The 25,473-nt window shown below is 33.1% G+C and overlaps 1 protein-coding gene across 1 annotated transcript; it reads left to right on the top strand.

Annotated features, from left to right (window-relative positions):
* Positions 1-85: 85 nt before the first annotated feature.
* LOC142235943 (uncharacterized) lies at positions 86-3,436 on the top strand. The gene has a single exon (XM_075307196.1). It carries the CDS (start codon positions 86-88, stop codon positions 3,434-3,436), a length of 3,351 nt encoding a protein of 1,116 aa, XP_075163311.1.
* The last annotated feature ends 22,037 nt before the right edge of the window (positions 3,437-25,473 follow it).

The raw sequence follows: 25,473 nt of genomic DNA on the forward strand, positions 1-25,473 counted from the left end.
AAGTAACGAGTAGTAACGAGTAGTCAAAAGTAATCAAAATTTCCAACATTACTGGATAGTTGTTGGGGAGTGCAGTGGCCAATCAATGAACTCGTTGATTGTGGCTTCCAATTCGAAATATGACAATGAATGCAAGCTTAAGGATTTAGTAGAACGATTTTGGAAATGTGAAGATGTTGCCCTGGGCACCGAACATTCACTAACACCCGACGAACAGAGATGTGAAAATATTTTTACTGCTACTGTCACACGCTCGGATAGTGGTCGGTTCATTGTTCGGTTGCCTTTTCGGAGTGAACATTGCACACTCGGTAGTTCCTACAATATCGCCCTGAAAAGGTTTCTAAATTTGGAACGAAAACTGTATGGCAACCCTGTTCTACAAGATGAATATATTAAATTCATTGAGGAATATAAGTCAATGGGTCATTTGGAAGTTATAAATGTAAATTGCGATATAGGGTCTGTGAGGTATTTTATGCCACATCATCCTGTTATTCGGCTTGATAGTACAACTACTAAATTACGCGTTGTATTTGATGCCTCTTGTAAGACGGATAACGGTTTCTCGCTGAATGATCAGCTGCTCGTTGGTTCTCGTTTGCAACCTGACTTGTTTGATATCTTACTACGTTTTCGTTCTTATAGATATGCCTTAACGGCAGATATTGCAAAAATGTTCAGACAAATTCGAGTTCATGACGACGATTGTCTCTACCAGTGCATATTATGGCGTTCTAACAAGGCGGAAACTGTTAGAGTTTTGAAATTAAAGACCGTTACTTATGGTACTAGTTGTGCTCCATTTCTATCCGTCCGATGCATGAAATATTTGGCCGACATGTATTCCGAAACGTATGAGCTCGGAAGTAGAGCTATTCATAATAACTTTTATATGGATGATATGTTAGCTGGGGCTAATTCCAAAGATGAGTTGCGTCGCCTGAAATTGGAAGTGTTGAAAATACTCAATTATGGTGAATTCGAACTGCATAAATGGAGATCGAATTGTTCGGAATTTAACTCAACCCGAGATACGCTCTCGATAAAAACCGAAGATTGTGCTAAGACCCTGGGTATTTTGTGGGATTCCAGAGATGACGTTTTCGGTTTTTCATATGTCGATTTGAAGGGGACAAAATGTACAAAGCGAACAGTTCTATCTGAGGTTGCACGTCTTTTTGATCCTCTGGGTCTAATTAACCCTGTGGTAGTTTTAGGTAAGATCTTCTTACAACAACTATGGCTATTGAAGTTGAGTTGGGATGAGTCTTTGCCCCAGGAGCTGGCGACTCAGTGGGCAAAATTTAGACATGAACTTGTGTTATTGAGAGATCTGAAATTTCCCAGAACTTTCTGGACAGAACATGATTTTGTTTCCTTGGAACTACATGGCTTCTCGGATGCCTCCATGAGGGCATATGGAGCGGTCATATATACCCGCATCATCGATAGGGATGGAAATGCTCATGTGCAGTTACTTACGGCAAAATCTCGTGTCGCTCCTCTTAAATCCGTATCACTACCCCGGTTGGAGCTAGAGGGAGCTTTGTTATTGGCCAGAGTAATGAATCGGGTAATGGAAAGTATACAGTTAGATGTTGCTGACACCTATTATTGGACCGATTCAACACTAGTCCTTCAATGGCTAGCTTCTCATCCTTCCAGATGGTCAACTTTTATAGCGAATCGAACCGCTAAAATTCATGGTTTATCTCGAGTCACTAATTGGTATAAGGTAGACGGGAAACAGAATCCAGCCGATATTGTATCCCGTGGGATGTATCCGTCTGAGCTAGGGTCGTCTCAACTCTGGTTGAATGGACCCAAATTTTTATTAGACCCCGAGGATAATTGGCCAAGGCTTCGAAAAGAGATATACGGTAATATTGAGGAATTGGAGGAACGTAAAGGAGAATTCAGTCTGATAGTTGGTAATGTGGGGAACACTATAACTGATCTGGTTTCTTCCTGCAAATATTGTAATAATTTTCCCAAATTGCAAAGAGTGTTTGGGTTTATTTATCGATGGCGCATGAGGTCGAAATGCAAGTCTAAATCATATTTAACTGTACCAGAATTGGTTGGAGGTCTTAATTATATTTTATTTAATATTCAAGAGGTATGCTTCGGTGCAGAAAAAAGAAATCTAAGGTTAAATAAAAATGTTAAATCTGCTACTATACAGCGGCTTAATCCGTTTATGGATGATTCTACGATTCAATTAATGAGAGTTGGTGGACGACTAACAAAGTCAGAGTTTCCATATGAAACAAAACATCCCATTCTTTTGCCCGGGAATCATGAGGTAGTGACTTCGTTAGTCGACCACATCCATAGACTCAACTTACATGTAGGTGCTGTCGCATTATCGGCTTTCGTACGACAAAGGTTTTGGATTATCAATATTAGAAAAATTGCACGAAAGGTTGTTAGAAAATGTATGCGTTGTTTTAAAGCTAATCCAAAACCATTAGTTCAAATGATGGGGGATTTACCTTCGAATAGAGTAAAGGGAAATTCGCGTCCTTTTGAACATGCCGGGGTAGATTTCGCCGGTCCTATTACCGTTCATTATAAAATTAGAGGTAAAAGGCCATATAAGGCGTATATAGCCGTTTTTGTTTGTTTCCTCACTAAGGCTTGCCATATAGAGGTGGTTTCGGATCTAAGCACTGATTCATTTATTGCATCACTTAAGCGCTTTTTTGCTCGACGTGGACTAAGCTCACATCTATATTGCGATAACGCCACCAACTTTGTTGGTGCATCCCGAAGAATTGGTTGTAGCATGTTCACCAATCAAGAGAAGGACGACATTGAGAAAGAATGTGGAAAGAGAAGCGTACAGTTTCATTTTATACCACCTCGCACTCCACATTTCGGTGGCTTGTGGGAAAGTGCTGTTAAGATCGCAAAACAGTTATTAGTGCGCCACTGCAACTCTGCTTCCTTGACATATGAAGAACTCAACACAGTTGTAGTTCAAATAGAAGCTGTAATGAACTCGAGGCCACTGTGTCCGATATCTTCTGATGCCAATGATCTAGAAGCACTAACGCCGGGCCATTTTTTGATAGGCCGACCACTAAATGCATTATCTGAAGACATAGATGACCAAGAATTGAGCGTCACACACCACAATAGATGGAAGCGAATTCAAGCGGTTCAAGCAATGTTCTGGCGAAGATGGTCGAAGGAATACATTACATTGATGCAAGAGAGAATGAAGTGGAATAAAGCCACGAAGAATATTGAAATTGGAACTCTAGCTATTATATCGGAAGACAACATTGCTCCTTACAATTGGTTGCTGGGACGAGTCATAGAAATTCACAGTGGGACTGACGGACTAGTTCGTGTAGCGACACTTCAAACTAAATCTGGATTGCTGAAACGAAGTATCCATCGCCTTTGTCCTTTACCCCTCGATTAGGCCGCTGTAGCTCTATGAAGTTGTAAGGAGCTTACAAGGGGGGACTATGTTGCGGCCTTTTTATTAATTTTTCATTATTGTAACTATTGAATTCTCTGTATTTAAATGAATTGTCTACACTGTCTTTGCATACATTTATTCTCATTAAAAACATAAAGTTATCAACGATCAAAATGTGATAAATGAATTGTCTACACTGTCTTTGCATACATTTATTCTCATTAAAAACATAAAGTTATCAACGATCAAAAGCAAATGCAAACGCAATAATAACTAGGGATATATGAACTAATGAGAGCAAAACCAATAGACGAAAAGAAATGCGAATAAAATACTGGTTTTTTGCGCGCATTACTGCATTGAACATTTGTTTTTGGATTGACATGGTTTGAATATACAAAGAATTGAATATACAAAGGATTGCTTACCATCATAAAAAGAAACGGTACACATCATAAAGTAAAATGAAATGAATGTAACTTATTTGATAGCGAAGAAATTGAAATAAAGTCAGTCTTACATTGAACAGCTCAGTATATACCAACTCAAGTCTTTAACTTCTTTTTATAAAGAAATCGAGTTTTTAGAAAAAGGCTGAAGTGTACAAGCTCCGTTGGGAAAAAAGATTCTCAGCGTAAACAAAAATTTTCTATAGAATTTAAATTTTGACAAAATTTTCTATAAAAATAAAATTTTGAGAAAATTTTCTATAGAAATAAAATTTTGACAAAATTTTCTATAAAAATAAAATTTTGAGAAAATTTTCTATAGAAATAAAATTTTGACAAAGTTTTCTATAGTAGTAAATTTTTGACAAAATTTTTTATAGAAGTAAAATTTTGACAAAATTTTCTATCGAAATAAAATTTTCTATAGAATTTAAATTTTGACAAAATTTTCTATAGAAATAAAAATTTGAGAAAATTTTCTATAGAAATAAAATTTTGAGAAAATTTTCTATAGAAATAAAATTTTGAGAAATTTTTCTATAGAAATAAAATTTTGAGAACATTAGAAATAAAATTAAAAATAAAAATCAATAGAAATAAAATTTTGACAAAATTTTCTACAGAAGTAAAATTTGGACAAAATTATCTATAGAAATAAAATGTTGACCAAATGTTCTATAGAAGTAAATTTTTGACAAAATTTTCTATAGAAGTAAAATTTTGACAAAATTTTCTATAGAAATAAAAATTTTGGCAAAATGTCTACAGAAGTAACAATTTTGGCAAAATTTTTTATAGAAATAAAATTTTGAGAAACATTTCTATAGAAATAAAATTTTGACAAATTTTTCTATAGAAGTACATTTTTGACAACATTTTCTATAGAAATAAAATGTAGACGAAATTTTTACAATTCTCTTTTTCGTACATTTTTTAGGGAATGCAGTTAAGTAGATAAATTACTGATCGACTCAAAAACGGAACTTACAGGCTCAAAATACTGACCCCAGTTTTGTCAAAAATTTTCAAGTAAACAAAAATTTGTGAAGCCCATATCGTGCACACGCAACTTTTTGTAGAGCTCTACAAGTTCTATCCAGAAACGAATAAATCATCGAAATCGGTTCAAAATTGCGGAATTGACTGTTCATACCCCCGAGGTGACCAACTTTCCGCGCCTAAAGGTCAGTCCGTGGATACACTAGGGACCCACAAATTTGCAAACTTAGAGCTTTTACATGAAGAAAAAATTATCTTGATATATTTATCCGTTTAAAAGTTGCAGAATTATATAAAAAAGGCGATTTGGAACCACTGTGCAGCGGTTAATTCGTTATCAAATATTTTCCTAAACTATTATTATTATTTTTTTTATTTTATACATCATTTTTATTTTATTATTTGTAACATATCTTTTTGTATAAATATATTTTTTTACATTAAAAGTCAACAAAAAGTTAAAAATTCTTGTAATTTGCAAAACTTTCCCAAAAGAACAGCACATCACTAATCCCAGCGAGAATGAAATTTTTAATTTTCTATATATATGTTTTTCTTTTTTATTGTTTTTTTTTTTTGCGAAATTTGATTGTCCAAAACTTAAATTTTCAATTAAAACGGCCTAATTCCGTACTTTCTAAGACTTGTACAAAAGGACTGCATAGCTACGCCTTCATCGCCATTACGACCTCTGAATGGACTTTAGTCCGAGCATTACCCACGCAGGCTGCAGTGCCTCATCAACCTCTGCACTAACTTCTATTCCAGGCTCGTTGCTCCCGAACCGAGATCTCCCTCAGCCACTTGCCAATCAACCAGGACAACTTCTCAGCATTGTCAGATCCATTGCCCCAAAATCAAATGGATTTTGAATTTGAATTTTGTGTCGCCTACCTAGGTCCGTAATGGGAAAACCCTTTGAGGAGGGCATTTAAGAATCAGATTCAGCCGTTCTTTATACGATTTTGGGGTGCCATCTTCACTGGATACCGCCATCATGGTAATCATCATCACAATCGTCTCTAATAAAATGGATCCAGCCATACGAGCATACAAAATGGGGCAATCTGTAATGCGCTTCCTCTAGCCACCGTAGATGCATGGATTTCTTTTGTCTAGCACATGTTTTCTCCTAAAAATCATCTACACCATCTCTTTGGGTCTATGGCCATGGTGTTACATCCAACTCAAATGCTGAATATTCCACATTTACTCGGATGGTGATAGTAGTGCCTGGTGCTTCCATTGTGTGGTACCTGTGCTCTTGGCCAATTCCTTTTGATGAGTGGGCGTTCTGTGGCATGTGCAAATTGTATGCGGTTCACCCAAAACATATTTTATTCCAATGTTTTCGTTTTTTGTTTGTCTTCTTCTAGGTTTCCACAAATTTTCATGTCGTTTTCCATTGTACTTGGGACAGACTCCAGAAAAAAAAATCAAATAAAAAAATTTAACAAATGAAATTGCCAAATGAAAAAAACAGATTTCTTGTTTTTTTTTTTTTTGGTGTTTGTTCAGGTGAAAAAGTGTGGCTTAAACAAGATTTAGTTCATTTCGATTGTGGTTAAATTTATTGTAGACTCTTAGCCGGAATGTCAGGCGATAAGTAATCATTTTGGTATTCAATGCATATTTTTCCCGTTTAGTGTCCCCATGTTTTATGGAGAAGATAGAGCAGTAGTGCCATGTATATGGAATATGTTTAAGAAAAAATAGAGAAATTGTATCAATGGTTTTTACGATTTAAAATTTTTGAATAAAAAAATTAAAAAACCTTAGGAAAGTGTATGAAATTCCAGTTCAATATGATTCCCAATGATATTAATTTTAATTTACTTGTGATGTATGACCTTACTATTATTTTTATACCCACCACCATAAGAAGGAGGGGGGGGGGGGTGTATATCAACTTTGTCATTCCGTTTGTAACACATCGAAATATTGCTCTAAGACCCCATAAAGTATATATATTCTGGGCCATGGTGAAATTCTGAGTCGATCTAAGTATGTCCGTCCGTCCGTCTGTTGAAATCACGCTAACTTCCGAACGAAACAAGCTATCGACTTGAAATTTGGCACAAGTAGTTGTTATTGATGTAGGTCGAATGGTGTTGCAAACGGGCCATATCGGTCCACTTTTACGTATAGCCCCCATATAAACGAAACCCCAGATTTGGTTTGCGGAGCCTCTAAGAGAAGCAAATTTCATCCGATCCTGCTGAAAATTTTTACATGGTGTTAGTATATGGTCTCCAACAACCATGCATAAATTGGTCCAAATCGGTCCATAATTATATATAGCCCCCATATAAACGAAACCCCAGATTTGGTTTGCGGAGCCTCTAAGAGAAGCATCCGATTTGGCTGAAATTTGGTACGTGGTGTTAGTATATGGTCTCTAATAACCATGCAAAAATTGGTCGAAATCGGTCCATAATTATATATAGCCCCCATATAAACCGATCCCCAGATTTGGCTTGCGGAGCCTCTAAGAGAAGCATATGTCATCCGATTTGCCTTAAATTTGGTACGTGGTGTAAGTATATGGTATCTAACAACCATGCAAAAATTGGTCGAAATCGGTCCATAATTATATATAGCCCCCATATAAACCGATCCCCAGATTTGACTTCCGGAGCCTCTTGGAAGAGCAAAATTCATCCGATTCGGTTGAAATTTGGTACGTGGTGTTAGTATATGGTCTCTAACATTCATGCAGGAATTTGTCCATATCGGTCCATAATTATATATAGCCCCCATATAAACCGATCCAAAGATTTGACCTTTTGGTGATGCACAATTCATCCGATCTGGTGGAAATTTGGCACATTGTGCTAGTATATGGTGGTAACAACCATGCCACACTAGGTTCATATTGGTCTATAGTTATATATAGCCCTCAGATAAACCGATCCCCAATCACACAAAAATGTTTCCAAATCGGTTTAAAATTGTACAAAACCCCAATATAAATGACCCCCATATTTCGATTCTGGCTCTCTAATTACCACGAAAAAGTGCATATAGGTTCGTAATTATTTGCATACTTTCCTATATATAGCTCTTTGTCTAATATATACCTCATATGGACACCTAAACGCCAAGTTTTTTCCGAATTTTATTTGACATTTCTCTATTTCAGACTTACTCAATTTGAACCATGGAGAGATACACAATCCAACAACGTGTTAAATGGTTCCAAGAAATGCAGTGGATGATCAATTTTCGAAGAATATCATCTTCAGTGATGAGGCACATTTTCACCTCAGTGGATTCGTCAATAAACAGAATTGCCGCATTTGGACGAATGAGAATCCAAGAGTGATTGTCGAAAAACCAATGTACCCACAAAGAGTGACTGTTTGATACGGTTTATGGGCTGGCGGCATCATCGGGCCGTATTTTTTCCAAAATGAGGCCGGTCAGGCAGTTACTGTGAATGGTGTTCACTATCGTGAGATGATAACGAACTTTTTATGGCCCGAATTGGAAGATATGGATGTGGACGATATGTGGTTTCAGCAGGACGGTGTCACTTGCCACACAGCTAACGAAACAATGGCTCTTTTGCGCAACAAATTCAATGGCCGTGTTATCTCACGTAATGGCGATGTCAATTGGCCACCAAGATCATGTGATTTGACACCGTTGGACTTTTTTCTTTGGGTTACTTTGAAAGAATAGGTGTACGTCGATAAGCCAGCAACAATTCAAGAGCTAATGGATGAGATAATTCGGCACATTAACGGCATAGAACCTCCATGATGCCTCAGCGTCATCGAAAATTTGGACCATCGGATGAAGGCCGCGGCGCCCTTTTGGCCGATATTTTTTCCCAAACATAATTGAGTAATACCAATATATCATAATAAAATAAAATTACAATAATTTCCTAAATAGTTTGTGCTTTATTCAAAATCAACATCGGCGATTGAAAATTTTAACCACCCTTTAATTCGATTGTGGATGACAATCTTTAGTAAAAGTTTCTACGCAATCCATGGTGGAGGGTACATAAGCTTCGGCCTGGCCGAACTTACGGCCGTATATACTAGTTATTAATTCTTTTAATATTGCACTTTAATATTCTAAGAAACGAACGTCTATAATTATGCAATGACATTTTTCAAGAGCAACTAAACTGACCCAGGAAAAACAGAGCTTCCACAATTACTTTTCTATAGAGAATTTTGACTAAATTTTATTTTGTAAAAATATTATTGCTATAGAAAATTTGTCATCATTTCTATAGAAAATTTTGTCAAAATTTTATTTCAATATGTTGGGAAATTTTTTCTATAAAATTTGTCAAAACTATATTGGTATGGAAAATTTTGTCAAAACTTTATTGCTATCGATTTTTTTTCAAAATTTTATTTCTATAGAAAATTTTGTCAACATTTTATTTCTATAGAAAATTTTGTCAAACATTTATTTCTATAGGAAATGTCCAAATTTTATTGGTACATAACATTGTGTCCAAATTTTATTGCTATCGAAAATTTTCTTAAAATTGTATTTCTATAGAGAATTTTGCCAAAGTTTTATTTTTATAAAAAATTTAATCAAAATTTTGTTTCTATAGAAAATTTTATTAAGATTTTATTTCTACAAAAAATGTTGTCAAGATTTTATTTTATTCTTATATTTATTGCTTTATACTATTATGTCAAAAATTTGTTGCTATAGACAATTTTGTCATTTTTTTTAGTCTAATAGCAAATATTGCCCAAATTTATTTCTTTAGAAAATTTGGTAAGAGAAATTTTTATCAAGCTTGTATTTTTTATAGAAAATATTGTCAAAATTTTATTTCTATATTGCTAAAGAAAATTTTGTCATCATTTCTATAGCAAATTTTGTAAAAATTTTATTTCTATATAAAATTTTATTGCTATAGAAAATTTTGTCCAAATTTTATGCCTATAGAAAATTTTGTCAACATTTTATTTCTATCGAAAATTTTATCAAAATGTTATTTCTATAGAAAACTTTATCAAAATTCTATTTCTTTAGAAAATTTTGTCAAAATGTTATTACTTTAGAAAATTTTGTCAAAATTTTATTTCTGTATAAAATATTATTAAAATTTTATTTCTATAGAAAATTTTGTCCAAATTTTTTGTCTATAGAAAGTTTAGATTCTGTAGAAAATTTTGTGGACATTTTACTGCTAAAGAACATTTTATGAAAATTTTATTGCTAAAGAAAATTTTTTTGCCATTGAAACTTTGACAACATTTCAACTCTACAGAAAGTTTTATTTCTATAAAATATTTTGTCAAAAATTTATTTCTATAGAAAATTTTGTGCAAATTGTATTGGTATCGAAAATCTTGTCAAAATTTTATTGCTATAAAAAATTTTGTCAAAAATTTATTTCTATATAAAATTTTGTCCAAATTGTATTGCTATCGAAAATTTTGTCAAAATTTTATTGCTATAGAAAATATTGTCAAAATTTTGTTGCTATAGAAAATATTGTCAAAATTTTATTTCTATAGAAAATTTTGTCAAATTTTTTTTTATATAGAAAATTTTGTCTATATTTTATTTCTATAGACAATTTTATCAATCTTTTATTTCTATAGAAAACTTTATCAAAATTCTATTTTTTAGAAAATTTTGTCAAAATGTTCTTTCTTTAGAAAATTTTGTCATACATTTATTGCTATACAAAATTTTGTCAAAATTTTATTTCTATATAAAATATTATTAAAATTTTATTTCTATAGAAAATTTTGTCCAAATTTTATGTCTGTAGAAAATCTAGATTCTATAGAAATTTTTTTGACAATTTTACTGCTAAACAAAATTTTATGAAAATTTTATTGCTAAAGAAAATTTTATTACGATTGAAACTTTGACAATATTTCAACTCTACAGAAAGTTTTATTTATATAAAAAATTTTGTCAAAAATGTATTTCTATAGAAAATTTTGTCCAAATAGTTTGCTATCGAAAATTTTGTAAAAATTTTATTGCTATAAAAAATTTTGTCAAAAATTTATTTCTATAGAAAATTTGTCCAAATTATATTGCTATCGAAAATTGTGTCAAAATTGTATATTGTCAACATTTTATTTATATAGAAATTTTTGTCAAAATTTTATTTATATAGAAAATTTTGTCAATATTTTATTTCTATAGAAAATTTTATCAAAATTTTATTTCTATAGAAAATTTGTTAAGAGAAAATTTTACCAAACTTGTATTTTTATAGCAAATAATGTCAAAAATATATTTTTATATTGCTATAGAAAATTTTGTCATCATTTCTAGCAAATTTTGTCAAAAATTTTTTTCTATATAAAATATTATTAAAATTTTATTGCTATCGAAAATTTTGTCAAAATTTTATTTCTATATAAAATATTATTAAAATTTTATTGCTTTCGAAAATTTTGTCAAAATTTTATTTTTATACAAAATTTAGATCCTATATAAAATTTTGTGAAAATTTAACTGCTAAAGAAAATTTTATTGCCATTGAAACTTTGACAACATTCCAACTCTACAGAAAGGTTTATTTCTATAAAAAATTTTGTCAAAAATTTATTTCTATAGAAATTTTGTCCAAATTGTTTGCTATCGAAAATTTTGTCAAAATTTTATTGCTATAGAAAATATTGTCAACATTTTATTTCTATAAAAAATTTTGTCAAAAATTTATTTCTATAGAAAATTTTGTCCAAATTGTTTGTTATCGAAAATTTTGTGTAAATTTTATTGCTATATAAAATATTGTCAAAATTTTATTTCTATAGAAAAATTTGTCAAAATTTTAATTCTATAGAAAATTTTGTCAAAATTTTATTTCTATAGAAAATTTTGTCAAAATTGTATTTATATTGAAAATTTTGTCAAAATTTTATTTATATTGAAAATTTTGTCAAAATTTTATTTATATTGAAAATATAAATTTTATTTCTATAGAAAATTTTGTGAATATTTTATTTCTATAGAAAATATTGTCAAAATTTTATTGCTATAGAAAATGTTGTCAAAATTTTAATTCTATAGAAAATGTTGTCAAAATTTTATTTCTATAGAAAATTTTGTCAAAATTTTAATTCTATAGAAAATTTTGTCAAAATTTTATTTCTATAGAAAATTTTGTCAAAATTTTATTTATATTGAAAATTTTATCAAAATTTTATTTCTATAGAAAACTGTATCAAAATTCTATTTCTTTAGAAAATTTTGTCGAAATTGTATTTCTTTAGAAAATTTTGTCAAAATTTTATTACTTTAGAAAATTTTGTCATACATTTATTGCTATAGAACATTTTTTCAAAATTTTATTTCTTTAGAAAATGTTATCAAAATTTTATTTCTATACAAAATTTTGTCAAAATTTTATTTCTATAGAAAATTTAATTTTTATAGAAAATTGTCTCAAAATGTTATTTCTGTAGACAATTTTGTCAAAATGTTATTTCTATAGAAAATTTTGTCAAAATTTTATTTCTATAGACAATTTGATCAAAATTTTATTTTTATAGAAATGTTTCTCAAAATGTTATTTCTATAGAAACATTTGTCAACATATTATTATATAGAAAATGTTTTTGGAATTTTATTTCTCTAAAAAGAAAATAGTGTCTAAACCAACGTTTGACTTATATTTATCTATTGAATTTCTTATTTCATCGAATTGTGTTTCTGTACTGAATTACTATGAATTATTGAATTTTTGTATCTGAACTAAACTATTATGAACTAACCGCCCTCGTTGCAGTCGGGTCTACGGCCCGGGGCGGACACAGGGTTTTCAACCCTGTCCAAGGACTGCAAACCCCCATTTGGAGTATGTTTATTTCCCGAAAAAATCGAAAATACCAACTCCAAAGGGCTACAACAACAACAACAACATTATGAACTAAAGGGTGGTTAAAATTTCAAGGGCCGATGTTGATTTTTAATAAAACACAAACTATTTAGGAAATTATTGTAATTTTATTTTATTATGATATATTGGTATTACTCAATTATGTACAGAACAAAATATCGGCCAAATGGGCGCCGCGACCTCGGTGGCACACCTTAATCCGATGGTCCAAATTTTCGATGACGCTGAGGCATAATGGAGGTTCTATGCCGTTAATGTGCCGAATTATCTCATCGTTTAGCTCTTGAATTGTTGCTGGCTTATCGACGTACACCTATTCTTTCAAATAACCCCAAAGAAAAAAGTCCAACGGTGTCAAATCACATGATCTTGGTGGCCAATTGACATCGCCATTACGTGAGATAACACGACCATTGAATTTGTTGCGCAAAAGAGCCATTGTTTCGTTAGCTGTGTGGCAAGTGGCACCGTCCTGCTGAAACCACATATCGTCCACATCCATATCTTCCAATTCGGGCCATAAAAAGTTCGTTATCATCTCACGATAGTGAACACCATTCACAGTAACTGCCTGACCAGCCTCATTTTGGAAAACTTACGGCCCGATGATGCCGCCAGCCCATAAACCGCACCAAACAGTCACTCTTTGTGGGTGCATTGGTTTTTCGACAATCACTCTTGGATTCTCATTCGCCCAAATGCGGCAATTCTGTTTATTGACGAATACACTGAGGTGAAAATGTGCCTCATCACTGAAGATGATTTTCTTCGAAAATTGATCATCCACTGTTGCCATTTCTTGGAACCATTCTGCCCATTCACGACGTCGATGATTCAAATTGAGTAAGTCTGAAATAGAGAAATGTCAAATAAAATTCTGAAAAAAAACTTGGCGTTTAGGTGTGGTTCACATTCAACATCGGCCTTTACAATTTAACCACCCTTTATTGTTAATGAAAAATCCATGAAGTTGTAATTTAAGATTAATCGATATTCCTGATCGAATTTATTATTGTGAATTATTACTTTATATCCAAAAAGTTTCTTGGCTTGTTAAATAAGTTGAATTCGGTCTATTCTTTTCTACATCTCGAATGGTGAGCATACCCACAAATAAACCGACACATACTTCAAAATTGTAACTCATGTCTTTTACTTACAAATCTTTCCCTATCTCTGCGTTGCAAAACTTGATGGTATATATTCTCATTCACTGAGAATGTATACCACATACTGATCTACCACAATTCTCCTAGTGCCTCCTCTACAATCTGTTATACAGTCCACATACACTCTACTCCAGGAATTGGTGTCCACTAGTCTCTCTCTCTCTCTCTCTCTCTAACAACAGTTGTCGTCACCAATCCCCCCATAACCACAACTTAAAACAAATAGTCAAGATTTTATTTCTAAAGAAACTTTTGTCAACATTTTATTTCTATTGAAAATTTTGTCAATATTTTATTTCTATAGAAAATTTTGTGAATATTTTATTTCTATAGAAAATATTGTCAAAATTTTATTGCTATAGAAAATGTTGTCAAAATTTTAATTCTATAGAAAATGTTGTCAAAATTTTATTTCTATAGAAAATTTTGTCAAAATTTTAATTCTATAGAAAATTTTGTCAAAATTTTATTTCTATAGAAAATTTTGTCAAAATTTTATTTATATTGAAAATTTTATCAAAATTTTATTTCTATAGAAAACTGTATCAAAATTCTATTTCTTTAGAAAATTTTGTCGAAATTGTATTTCTTTAGAAAATTTTGTCAAAATTTTATTACTTTAGAAAATTTTGTCATACATTTATTGCTATAGAACATTTTTTCAAAATTTTATTTCTTTAGAAAATGTTATCAAAATTTTATTTCTATACAAAATTTTGTCAAAATTTTATTTCTATAGAAAATTTAATTTTTATAGAAAATTGTCTCAAAATGTTATTTCTGTAGACAATTTTGTCAAAATGTTATTTCTATAGAAAATTTTGTCAAAATTTTATTTCTATAGACAATTTGATCAAAATTTTATTTTTATAGAAATGTTTCTCAAAATGTTATTTCTATAGAAACATTTGTCAACATATTATTATATAGAAAATGTTTTTGGAATTTTATTTCTCTAAAAAGAAAATAGTGTCTAAACCAACGTTTGACTTATATTTATCTATTGAATTTCTTATTTCATCGAATTGTGTTTCTGTACTGAATTACTATGAATTATTGAATTTTTGTATCTGAACTAAACTATTATGAACTAAAGGGTGGTTAAAATTTCAAGGGCCGATGTTGATTTTTAATAAAACACAAACTATTTAGGAAATTATTGTAATTTTATTTTATTATGATATATTGGTATTACTCAATTATGTACAGAACAAAATATCGGCCAAATGGGCGCCGCGACCTCGGTGGCACACCTTAATCCGATGGTCCAAATTTTCGATGACGCTGAGGCATAATGGAGGTTCTATGCCGTTAATGTGCCGAATTATCTCATCGTTTAGCTCTTGAATTGTTGCTGGCTTATCGACGTACACCTATTCTTTCAAATAACCCCAAAGAAAAAAGTCCAACGGTGTCAAATCACATGATCTTGGTGGCCAATTGACATCGCCATTACGTGAGATAACACGACCATTGAATTTGTTGCGCAAAAGAGCCATTGTTTCGTTAGCTGTGTGGCAAGTGGCACCGTCCTGCTGAAACCACATATCGTCCACATCCATATCTTCCAATTCGGGCCATAAAAAGTTCGTTATCATCTCACGATAGTGAACACCATTCACAGTAACTGCCTGACCAGCCTCATTTTGGAAAACTTACGGCCCGATGATGCCGCCAGCCCATAAACCGCACCAAACAGTCACTCTTTGTGGGTGCATTGGTTTTTCGACAATCACTCTTGGATTCTCATTCGCCCAAATGCGGCAATTCTGTTTATTGACGAATACACTGAGGTGAAAATGTGCCTCATCACTGAAGATGATTTTCTTCGAAAATTGATCATCCACTGTTGCCATTTCTTGGAACCATTCTGCCCATTCACGACGTCGATGATTCAAATTGAGTAAGTCTGAAATAGAGAAATGTCAAATAAAATTCTGAAAAAAAACTTGGCGTTTAGGTGTGGTTCACATTCAACATCGGCCTTTACAATTTAACCACCCTTTATTGTTAATGAAAAATCCATGAAGTTGTAATTTAAGATTAATCGATATTCCTGATCGAATTTATTATTGTGAATTATTACTTTATATCCAAAAAGTTTCTTGGCTTGTTAAATAAGTTGAATTCGGTCTATTCTTTTCTACATCTCGAATGGTGAGCATACCCACAAATAAACCGACACATACTTCAAAATTGTAACTCATGTCTTTTACTTACAAATCTTTCCCTATCTCTGCGTTGCAAAACTTGATGGTATATATTCTCATTCACTGAGAATGTATACCACATACTGATCTACCACAATTCTCCTAGTGCCTCCTCTACAATCTGTTATACAGTCCACATACACTCTACTCCAGGAATTGGTGTCCACTAGTCTCTCTCTCTCTCTCTCTCTCTCTAACAACAGTTGTCGTCACCAATCCCCCCATAACCACAACTTTAAACAAATAGTCAAGATTTTATTTCTAAAGAAACTTTTGTCAACATTTTATTTCTATAGAAAATGTTGTCAATATTTTATTTCTATAGAAAAATTTGTGAAGATTTTATTTTTATAGAGGAAATTTGTGAAATATCGCTTTGTTGGAGAGGCATATTTTGCAAAAACCAACAAAACATCAAGAATTCTTCCAATCTACCAAACTGTAAAAAATCTATCATTCTTGGTACAATTCTAGCAACTGTGTCATACGTGAATGTGTAACGCCGTTTGAACTCGGCTATAATTTTGAATCGGCGGCACTCATTAATAAGAGAGAAGTTCACATCTTATAGCATAACGAAGTGCCACTATATTTAATCTAACCTAACCTGTATTACGTATAGCACAATTTCGATATCTTAGGCTCAGTTAGACTAATCAACTCATTGTGATACCATTTCTCTCCTATCAATTCGCTCACTGACCGGAGCGAATTTTTTTGTACTAATATTTTTATTTCCACCACTCTCGTGGAAATAAAAATATTACATTAAAAGTTGACAGCAGCAAATAGGAACAGAAAACTAACACCAAAATGCTTCTTTTAACATGGAGGTAGGTTTTGTTAACAAGATTGCAGAAACTGCTGCCGCATAGTTTGCTGTATGTGTTTAGTCAATCCAGCATCTCTCTGGCCTTAGTCCCACACTACAGCAGTCTTACCAAAAAAAAAAAAAAAAACACAAAGCTTCATGAAATGATAGTCATATCTTTGTTTGTTTTTTCGAAATGGAATTGTGGAATTCTAGGTTGTTTTTGGTGTTCTCAGACTCACCTTAGTTGTAAATCTCGAAACAAAAGCAAAAACAAAACACTATGAAAACATGAAAAATGTGTTAAAATTTAAGTTGTTTTCCCTGCTATAATAAAATGTAAATATTCACGCCTTTTGTAGAATCCTCTGTCTGTGGTTAAATAAATTAAAAACAAAATGCTAGCCAAGAATTTGCTCAAGAATTGTAATTGTCACTGTGGTCATGATGATACCTAGTTATGGAAACCAAAAATGCATGATAGTAGTGCAGTCTTCCCCACACATCAATGGGTTAAACAGTGAGGGGAATTTGCGAATTTTTAGAAATTACATTAATTGGTGCATTCATCATGAATGTACAGAAGAAATGTGATCACCACAAACGGGTTTCAAGAGCATAATGATGAATATGAACCATTTTGTCGCATGAATGTTGTTTTCTCGCCAAACATATACATGCATACAAGGGTTTTGTGGGATAAATTTGATATCAAACGAAAGGAAATTTTCTGTAAATATTATGAATTTCATTATTTTTTTTTTTAACGATTAAGTTGTAGTGGAAAAGTTTGTATTTTCCTCTAAAAATATTAATGTTGTTGCCTTTGTTGTGTTAGCTTGAATTGCTATAATTTGGTTCGTTAAGTGAGTGTGAAGTTCTGCTTCAAATTTTTAAATTTTTCCCCACACAGATAAAAATAAATTTGAGAACCAATAACTTTTGTTGGAAAACCAATAACAAAATTTGTTAATTTTCCTGCAACAAACTAATTTGTACTTTTAATAACCATTATTACAAAAAAGTTGTTAGCAATCGTTACCATCAGAAGGCAACAAATAATTTGTGTTCTCAATAACATAATTTGTAAGTAATTTGTTGAGCATCCAACAGTTCAAAATATTTGTTGTTGAACGTTACTTTTAATCCTCAACAAATATTTTTGAATTTGAACGAAAAAATTTGTATGTGGTTTGTTGCAGTCTATCAATGACCTGTAACAAATTTATTGGTGTATTGACAAAAAATTAAATTGAAATAGACAGAATTATTGCACCAAAATTGCAAAATTGCCGGAACAATTTTGGAGATATTTTGTTAAGTACACACAGAGAATGAATATGGCAAAATGCTATTTTTGGACGGGGAACATGTAACATTTTTGTGTCGAAAATCCTATACTCAGTTTTGTAAATGTATGACGATTTTAAATTTGAGTAGTCCAGGGTCTAGCAAGCATTTTGACAACTTTTTGCCCAGTGATATATATTCTAGTTAATTAGAATTGTAATAACTCTAATCCCGATATTAATACGGTTTTATTACTTATATCATACAACAAACACATTTAACTACCAAATTTAAAAAATATACATTTTTTAGAGGCATTTATAAATGCTTTTCTGTATTCTCTGATGAATGAGCTCTTTGCTTGCTATCATACACGTGCATGTGCTCATACTCATTTTGTTCTAACGGTATTCTTCGCATACTTCTTTTAGCTTTCGTATGTACATGTTTTCAACGATGTGCGCGTAACCAGTCTTGTAGTTTTGTTTTTGTTTTCATATCGATAGCTGTCAACTAATTTCGCAACAAAACAATTTGTTGAAAATTCAGAATATTTCTATTATTTCCTCTGTCAATCTACAAACACATTTCAACAACAAATGTCTCATATTCAATAGACAAATTTGTTGAGCATCAGCAGATTTTACATACAAATAAAGTTGTTAATATTTATTTGCAGTTATTTTTTTGTGTGCATATTACCTAATTGTTTTTCCTATTCCTTTAATTACGATGAACATAGCGGTTTTAATCATTGAACATATGCAAACCCTATTTTTCATCGCTGGAATGGCAACCCTTTATTTTTGCTTTGTACAAGTGTCAATGCGTGAACTGTGAAATTGTTATGAGTAAATAACGTGTGGATATGTGATGTGCAAGATGAATCGGTAAGTATGGGGGCTATATACAATTATGAACTTGATATGGACCAATTTTGTGTGATTGGGGATAGATTTATCTGAGGGCTATATATAACTATAGACCGATATGGACCTAGTTAGACATGGTTGTTAACGGCCATATACTAGCACAATGTACCAAATTTCAACTGACTCGGATGAAGTTTGTTCCTCCAAGAGGCTCCAAAACCAAATCTCGGGATCGGTTTATATGGGGGCTACATATGATTATGAACTGATATGGACCACTTTTGGCATGGTTGTTAAATATCATATTCTACCACCACGTACCAAATTTCAACCGAATCGGATGAATTTTGCATCTCCATAAGGCACCGGAGGTCAAATCTGGGGATCGGTTTATAAGGGAGCTATATATAATTATGGACTGATATGAACCAATTCCTGCATGGTTGTTGGATACAATATATTAACACCACGTACCAAATTTCAACTGAATCAGATGAATTTTGCTCTTCCAAGGGGCTCCGGAGATCAAATCTGGGGATCAGTTTACATGGGGGCTATATATAATTATTAACCGATGTGGACCAATTTTTGCATAGTTGTTAGAGACCCTATACTTACACCATGTACCAAATTTCTATAATATTCCTAATATTTCGATGTGTTACAAACGTAATGACAAAGTTAATATACCCCTATCCTATGGTGGAGGGTATAATAAAATTAATTCTATTGTTTTGTTTTCAAAAATGTATGCTACTTCAATTTTATTCAATCTACTCCACTTTTTTCCAAAATCTACTTCACTCAATTTTTCACTAGCGGCAGCACTGTTGGAGAGCCATTGGGAGAGCATTGCTTTTAAGAGAGGGAGCTCATGTGACATGCTGGGGAGAATGTGGTGGAGTTGAAATGTCTTATTTGCCAAAAGATCAGTTAGTCTGATATTTATACCCTGCGCCACACTGTGGAACAGGGTATTATAAGTTAGTGCATATGTTTGTAACACCCAGAAGGAGACGAGATAGACATATGGTGTCTTTGGCAAAAATACTCAGGGTGGGCTCCTGAGTCGATATAGCCATGGCCGTGTGTCCGTCGGTCCGTCTGTCTGTGAAGACATTTTTGTAATCAAAGTCTAGGTCGCAGTTTTAGTCCAATCGACTTCAAATTTGGCACAAGTATGTGTTTTGGCTCAGAATAGAACCCTATTGATTTTGGAAGAAAGCGGTTCAGATTTAGATATAGCTGCCATATATATTTCGCCCGATATGGACTAATACGGTCCCAAAAGCCAGAGTTTTACCCCAATTTGGTTGAAATTTTGCACAGGGAGAAGAATTAGCATTGTAGCTATCGTGCCAAATTTGGTTGAAATCGGTACAGATTTAGATATAGCTCCCATATATAGCTTTCGCCCGATTTACACTCATATGACCGCAGAGGCCATTTTTTTGCTCCGATTTAGTTGAAATTTTGCACAGAGAGTAGAATTAGCATTGTAGCTATGCGTGCCAAATTTGGTTGAAATCGGTTCAGATTTAGATATAGCTCCCATATATATCTTTCGCCCGATATGCACTTATATGGACCCAGAAGCCAGAGTTTTATCCCGATTAGCTTGCAATTTTGCACAAGGAGTACAATTGGTAGTATAGTCATGTGTGCCAAATTTGATTGAAATCGGTTCAGATTTCGATATAGCTCCCATATATATGTTTTTCTGATTTCGACAAAAATGGTCAAAATATATAATATTTTCCTTGTTAAATCGCCACTACTTAGTCGAAAAGTTGTAATAATGACTCTAATTTTCCTTAACTTCTAATACATATATATCGAGCGATAAACCATAATTAAACTTTGGCGAAGTTTCCTTAAAATTTCTTCAGATTTAAATGTTTCCCATATTTATACCCTGCTCCACACTGTGGAACAGGGTATTATAAGTTAGTGCATATGTTTGCAACACCCAGAAGGAGACGAGATAGACACATGGTGTCTTTGGCAAAAATGCTCAGGGTGGGCTCCTGAGTCGATATAGCGATGTCCGTCTGTCCGTCCGTCCGTCTGTCTGTGAAGACATTTTTGTAATCAAAGTCTAGGTCGCAGTTTTAGTCCTATCGACTTCAAATTTGGCACAAGTATGTGTTTTGGCTCAGAATAGATCCCTATTGATTTTGGAGTACAATTGGTAGTATAGTCATGTGTGCCAAATTTGATTGAAATCGGTTCAGATTTAGATATAGCTCCCATATATATATTTCGTCCGATATGGACTTATGTGGCCCCAGTAGCCAGAGTTTGACCCTAATTTGCTTAAAATTTTTGCACAAGAAGAACCATTAGTGCTATAGTCAAGTGTGCCAAATTTTATTGAAATCGATTCAGATTTAGATATATCTCCCATATATATCTATCGCCCGATATGGACTAATATGGTCCCAGAAGCCAGAGTTTTACCCCAATTTGGTTGAAATTTTCCACAGGGAGTAGGATTAGCATTGTAGCTACGCGTGCCAAATTTGGTTGAAATCGGTTCAGATTTAGATATAGCTCCCATATACAGCTTTCGCCCGATTTACACTCATATGACCACAGAGGCCAAATTTTAACTCCGATTTAGTTGAAATTTTGCACAGGGAGTAGAATTAGCATTGTAGCTATGCGTGCAAAATTTGGTTGAAATCGGTTCAGATTTAGATATAGGTCCAATATATAGCTTTCGGCCGATTTAAACTCATATGACCATAGAGGCCAATTTTGTGGTCCGATTTAGTTGAAATTTTGCACAGGAAGTAGAATTAGCATTATTGCTATGCGTGGCAAATTTGGTTGAAATCGGTTCAGATTTAGATATAGCTCCCATATACAGCTCTCGCCCGATTTACACTCATATGACCACAGAGGCCAAATTTTAACTCCGATTTAGTTGAAATTTTGCACAGGGAGTAGAATTAGCATTGTTGCTATGCGTGCCAAATATAGTATATTCATGTGTGCCAAATTTGGATGAAATCGGTTCAGATTTAGATATAGCTCCCATATATATGTTTTTCTGATTTCGACAAAAATGGTCAAAATACCAACATTTTCCTTGTAAAATCGCCACTGCTTAGTCGAAAAGTTGTACAAATGACTCTAATTTTCCTAAACTTCTAATACAAATATATCGAGCAATAAATCATAAATAAACTTTTGCGAAGTTTCCTTAAAATTGCTTCAGATTTAAATGTTTCCCATAGTTTTTACAACAAGTAAGGAAAGTCTAAAGTCGGGCGGAGCCGACTATATTATACCCTGCACCACTTTGTAGGTTAGGTTAGGTTGATCTAAATTTTATACCCTGCATCACTTTGTAGATCTAAATTTTCGATACCATATCACATCCGTCAAATGTGTTGTGGGGCTATATATAAAGGTATGTCCCAAATACATACATTTAAGTACCACTCGATCTGGAAGAATTTGATAGACTTCTACAAAATCTATAGACTCAAAATTTAAGTCGGCTAATGCACTAGGGTGGAACACAATGTTAGTAAAAAATATGGGAAACGTTTAAATCTGAAGCAATTTTAAGAAAACTTCGAAAAAGTTTATTTATGATTTATCGCTCGATATATATGTATTAGAAGTTTAGGAAAATTAGAGTCATTTTTACAACTTTTCGACTAAGCAGGGGTCGATTTTACAAAGAAAATGTTGGTATTTTGGTTCATTTTTGTCGAAATTAATAAAAACATATATATGGGAGCTATATCTAAATCTGAACCGATTTCAACCAAATTTGTCACGCATAACAACAATGCTAATTCTACTCCCTGTGCAAAATTTCAACTAAATCGGAGTTAAAAATTGGCCTCTGTGGTCATATGAGTGTAAATCGGGCGAAAGCTATATATGGGAGATATATCTAAATCTGAACCGATTTCAACCAAATTTGGCACCCATAGCTACAATGCTAATTCTACTTCCTGTGCAAAATTTCAACTAAATCGAAGCAAAAAATTGGCCTCTGTGGTCATATGAGTGTAAATCGGGCGAAAGCTATATATGGGAACTATATCCAAATCTGAACCGATTTCAACCAAATTTGGCACGCATAGCTAAAATGCTAATTCTACTCCCTGTGCAAAATTTCAACCAAATTGGGGTAAAACTCTGGCTTCTGGGACCGTATTAGTCCATATCGGTCGAAAGATATATATGGGAGCTATATCTAAATCTGAACCGATTTCGATAAAATTTGGCACACTTGACTATAGTACTAATTCTTCTTCTTGTACAAAATTTTAAGCAAATTAGGGTAAAACTCTGGCTTCTGGGGCCATATAAGTCCATATCGGGCGAAATATATATATGGGAGCTATATCTAAATCTGAACCGATTTCTTCCAAAATCAATAGGGATCTATTCTGAGCCAAAACACATACTTGTGCCAAATTTGAAGTCGATTGGACTAAAACTGCGACCTAGACTTTGATTACAAAAATGTGTTCACGGACAGACGGACAGACGTACAGACGGACAGACGGACAGACGGACATCGCTATATCGACTCAGGAGCCCACCCTGAGCATTTTTGCCAAAGACACCATGTGTCTATCTCGTCTCCTTCTGGGTGTTGCAAACATATGCACTAACTTATAATACCCTGTTCCACAGTGTGGAGCAGGGTATAAAAATTGTGTTCCACCCTAGTGCATAAGCCAACTTAAATTTTGAGTCTATAGATTTTGTAAAAGTCTATCAAATTCTGTCCAAATCGAGTGATATTTAAATGTATGTATTTGGGACAAACCTTTATATATAGGCCCCAACACATTTGACGGATGTGATATGGTATCGAAAATTTAGATGTACAAAGTGGTGCAGGGTATAATATAGTCGGCCCCGCCCGACTTTAGACTTTCCTTACTTGTTTTTTTTTTTTTTTTGCAAATCCATGATGACATAAATTATAGCACATAACTTCGAATTTCATTAAATCTCTTCACATTCGATTGGCTTACCCTATTTTCGCTTGGAATCATTACTTGTGAAAAACAACCTTCATAGAAGTTGTTTTTTTTCCACTATTCATTCATTATGTAATTGAACCATGTGAAAAAGTGATTTAAATACTCACTCATGTGATGAAATATGAAGCATTTCTAAAACAAACTTTAATGGTCAATGCGTTCAGTCTAACGTCTGTCCATACATTTATTTCCAAAAAAAAACTACTGCCACTGACCCGAGCATGGAACTAGAAAAGTTATACGGTTGCTATAGCAGTACATATATTCTTTGGAACACTGGGAGAAAATTTGCCACAATAAATTGACTTACTCCAACTACTCCATATCCTTTGGGAACATGTTAAGGGTGCACAAGTGCATAAAGGGTGATACGGTCAACATTTGGTTAATATAATTTTTGATTTTGGAATTCACTCTTCAGTTGTCAAAATGCCGTCCACGCAAGAAGAGCAGCGTATCAAAATTTTGCTCGCGCATCGCGAAAATCGGAGCTACTCGCAAGCAAAGCTGGCAAAATCGCTAAGAGTTGTCAAATCAACCGTTACAAATGTAATTAAAGTGTTTGGGGAACGTTTGTCGACAGCCAGGAAGTCTGGATCGGGGGGAAATCGAAAACCGGAAGCCGCTGAGACGACAAAGAGAGTTGCCGGTAGTTTCAAGCGAAACCCTAACCTCTCTCTCCGAGAATCTCATTAATTTATTATTTTAATAGGAAAAGTTGAATTTTTCTTATATATAGACATTCTTGTAATTGTTGCTTTGGTTTCACATTTTTATCCGAACAACAGCTTGAGAGTCACTTGCAGAGCATTGAAATGGAATGAAATAGGAAAGAGAAGATAGGAAAATAGCTTGTGTCATTTAGTAGGTAACGGATACAATCACATCTGTTATATACAAAACAAGTAAGCAAAGTCTAAAGTCGGGCGCGGCCGACTATATTATACCCTACACCACATTGTAGACCTAAATTTTCGATACCATATCACATCCGTCAAATGTATTGGGGGCTATATATACAGGTTTGTCCCAAATACATATATTTAAATATCACTCGATCTGGACAGAATTTGATAGAGTTCTACAAAATCTATAGACTCAAAATTGAAGTCGGCTAATGCACTAGGGTGGAACACAATGTTAGTAAAATAATATGGGCAAATATTTAAATTTGAAGCAATTTTCATATGTCATATGGGTGTAAATCGGGCGAAAGCTATATATGGGAGATATATCTAAATCTGAACCGATTTCAACCAAATTTGGCATGCATAGCTACAATGCTAATTCTACTGGCTGTGCAAAATTTCAACTAAAGACGAGATAGACACATGGTGTCTTTGGCAAAAATGCTCAGGGTGGGC

The sequence above is a fragment of the Haematobia irritans genome, chromosome 4 (genome assembly GCF_050003625.1).
Source record: "Haematobia irritans isolate KBUSLIRL chromosome 4, ASM5000362v1, whole genome shotgun sequence".
Classification (NCBI taxonomy): Eukaryota; Metazoa; Arthropoda; class Insecta; order Diptera; family Muscidae; genus Haematobia; species Haematobia irritans.